At 46.7% G+C, this 3061-nt stretch overlaps 1 protein-coding gene across 1 annotated transcript; it reads left to right on the top strand.

The window, feature by feature from the left end:
• Positions 1–348: 348 nt before the first annotated feature.
• Positions 349–1481, top strand: PPTG_20960 (hypothetical protein; the record flags this gene model as incomplete). The annotated part of the gene is made up of 3 exons (XM_008894387.1): positions 349–396; positions 1057–1087; positions 1300–1481. 3 exons carry the CDS (start codon positions 349–351, stop codon positions 1479–1481), a joined length of 261 nt encoding a protein of 86 aa, XP_008892635.1.
• Positions 1482–3061: the final 1580 nt, after the last annotated feature.

Raw genomic sequence — 3061 nt, 5'->3', positions numbered from 1 at the left:
CTTCGTGCTATTCACACGGCAGTTAGCTTGCTTATTGGTGGGCGATTTGAGCTCGTCCTAGTATGCTCGACAGCCGGGTTCACAGTCGGAGCCATTGGGAGAGCCTGTTGCCTACTGTCTTGCTCGAGGTTTAAAGCCCGCGATTGAAGTTTGGACGGAGAATACAAAAGGGGGTCAGGTGGGACAATCAGCAACTTGAGGCGAGATACGGAGCAAAATTGTGCTTAATTCGTCCTGATTCTCAATATTTCAACAACACGTTCTACGATATTATCCCAAATGAGCACATGTCACCGGAAACAATGCGCAAGGTAATACAGCCGTAGCGTAAAAACGTAAGTCTGACACATGATGCACTGCGGGAAAGAAAACAACGGAAAGGGCGGAGCTATCAGGGTACTGCATAATGTATATAATAAGCCCGCTTCAGCGGAAATGTTTCGATTCCATAGCAATACTATATATCAACATGTAACATGTTTGTTTTTACTAAAATGGAATAACAAAAATGAAATGTATTCGGTTATTTTTTTTTACACTTGTGAAAGTTCTGTCGCCGAAGGTCGCTTTTTTGGTAAAGGTTTGCAAAAGGAGTAGTAGGGATCGGCCTCTAAACAAGCGGTGCTTTCATTCATTTACAATAGCTCAACAACCCCTGGACCGTCTTGTCCGACAAAGCAAATATGGCACAATTCATAATCATCTCGTCACACTATATGTAGGAGATAGGCATGTATCAGATTGCTTCAACATCAGCATCATCATCATCATCGTACAAGCTTTAATGATCTGTTATAAGAGATAGTCTTAACTCAACACTCTGAATTTGTAAAAGGGAAGATAGCCTTTTTAGAAACAAATGGCTTAGCATTCTATAGTATAGTTTCGGTAAGAGGCTTGCAAACGGGTTTATTTAAGCGCTCTCGTGCGTCCGTCTCCTCGTTACTTATTTTATGCCAACAGCGTCGAAGGTCTTCCGCCGCGAGTCCCCAATGCAGGACGAGCCACGGGGAAGGAGTTGTTATGCGGAAAACAGTTTTCTTACGGCGGTTGCAGGGTGCATGGCTTGGGCATCTCCGAGGAACAGGTAAAGTATTGAGCAAGGCGACGTGGTTCACGTGAAGAAAGCATGGATGCTCCTCGGTCAGCCTGAGGGGCGTTGGGATTGCGGGACAGCTGAGACGGTTGTGTGTTCCTTGGAGATGACGACGGCGATAAAAATGGCACCGTCAGGACGCCTACCCTCGCTACTCTCTTCGCAACTGCTTTTAGGCTACTGATCCTGTTCTTCCCCACTAGGTGCAGCGGAGCAACCGGCGGTCGTGCCAGATAATGACCCGCCGTCGAAGACCAATTTGGCCGTCACCCGAGCGTGCGCAAAGTGCGACTATTCGCGGTGTTCATGTAGCACAGCAAAGACGACAGCCCAGCGTCAAACCGCTAGCGGCAGCACGAAGCGGAAGCAGTTGTTTATGCGATAGGACCGTTTGGATTACCACAAGGTTTAACGCATTGTTTTTAGTAACATAATCTAGCATGATTTGAGATGATTATGCTAAAATGGATATGGCCACGCTATAAACCTAATGGGTACGGTATGTATCGCTAGTAGGTCACAAATATCTTACCTTTTTGTATTGCAACTCAGGTTGCGACCCATTACATACAAAGCTCGGAACAACCTCAGTGGTTTGCTATCGAATAACTTAATATGGAATGAAGCTCGTGAGATTGCTTTTACATGCACATTGTGCACGATGATTCCGAGTTTATACTAGTTTGTAGTGGTATATTTAAGCGAATCGACTAGGTAATATCAGCAGCTTGCTCGTCACGACACCTGTTATCACCATTTCGACGGTAATCACTTCAAACCCAAGCTAGCGGGATCGTTGAGTCCAGTCAGCATCAACGACCTGAATTTCAGATTCGTCATAGTCCGGATCGCCAATTCTGCCTTCGTATTCACTATCAGATAGGTCGATAATTGCATTGTCGGTGTGTTCGTCATCACTTTGAGCTTCATCGTCGATCATATTCCTCGTCAGTACGTCCCGACGAGGAGCTATCCGCACCAACGTCAACAGCCCCCGCTGCTACGAGTAGCAGATGTATTGACACGAGCCACCTGAAGCTCGGTCATTAGTAGCAGGGATTTAGTGTTGACACATAGAATTTGGCGAGCTGCAACAGCACCAATTTGGTGTTGGCCAATGATATCTTGACGGCGGCCAACTGTAGGAGCAACTCGGTCGTGGTCAGCGGTATTGCGGTGATTTGTGGCAGTTACAGAAGCGATTTGATTGTGACCAATGGGATTGGTGTATACCTGCATCGTCAACCGTCGGTAGTGGGTAGCATTATCTCGGTCGTTAGCAGCAGCAACTTGGTCGTAGTCATTGGTGTTTTGGTCGTGAGCAGAAGCAGGAGTCGTACAGTCAACTAATTCAACGTGTCGGTCCTCTGCGGGGTCAGCGGAAGCTGCACATAGTACGTTTTCATTTATATCTTCGTGGGTTGCGAAAAAAAAACACAAAGTATTTGTGGTACATCGCTTTCACGTGTTTGCGTCTCAACATGCGCTTGCAAAGTTGTCTCATCCCAGAACCAGTGATTCGTGTGGTCTGGCTTTTAGTACTCTGACATAGAGCTGCGAATTTGGGGTAGCTTTACACTCCTCGGCTCGGTTGCTGGAGATGCATCTCGGTGAAAGGTACCAGAAAAGAAAATGTCTAGACAAAACGCAAATTATATCACCTGTGCGGTGAAGTGACAGTTGGCTTTTGGGAACAAGGGACTGATTGATGGGATGCGACCCGATCCAGTATTGAGATTCATGGCCGACGACGGCGCGTCAAAGTGATTACGTCATCATCCAATGAAGATTGCGTAATCAACGGAGTAGATCGACATGGTGCAATCATTCAGACACGCGATCTACCTCAAAAGGGTCGATCTACTGTTGACGCATCAACTGATTTGTACCCATGGTAAGTACTACGCGACCAGGCTACAGAAGGGATAGTAGGAGCATCTAGGGTTGGGCAGAAGGTATTGGACC

Source organism: Phytophthora parasitica (genome assembly GCF_000247585.1).
Source record: "Phytophthora parasitica INRA-310 unplaced genomic scaffold supercont2.2, whole genome shotgun sequence".
NCBI lineage: Eukaryota > Oomycota > Peronosporomycetes > Peronosporales > Peronosporaceae > Phytophthora > Phytophthora nicotianae.
This window is presented reverse-complemented; position numbering and strand designations above follow the sequence as displayed.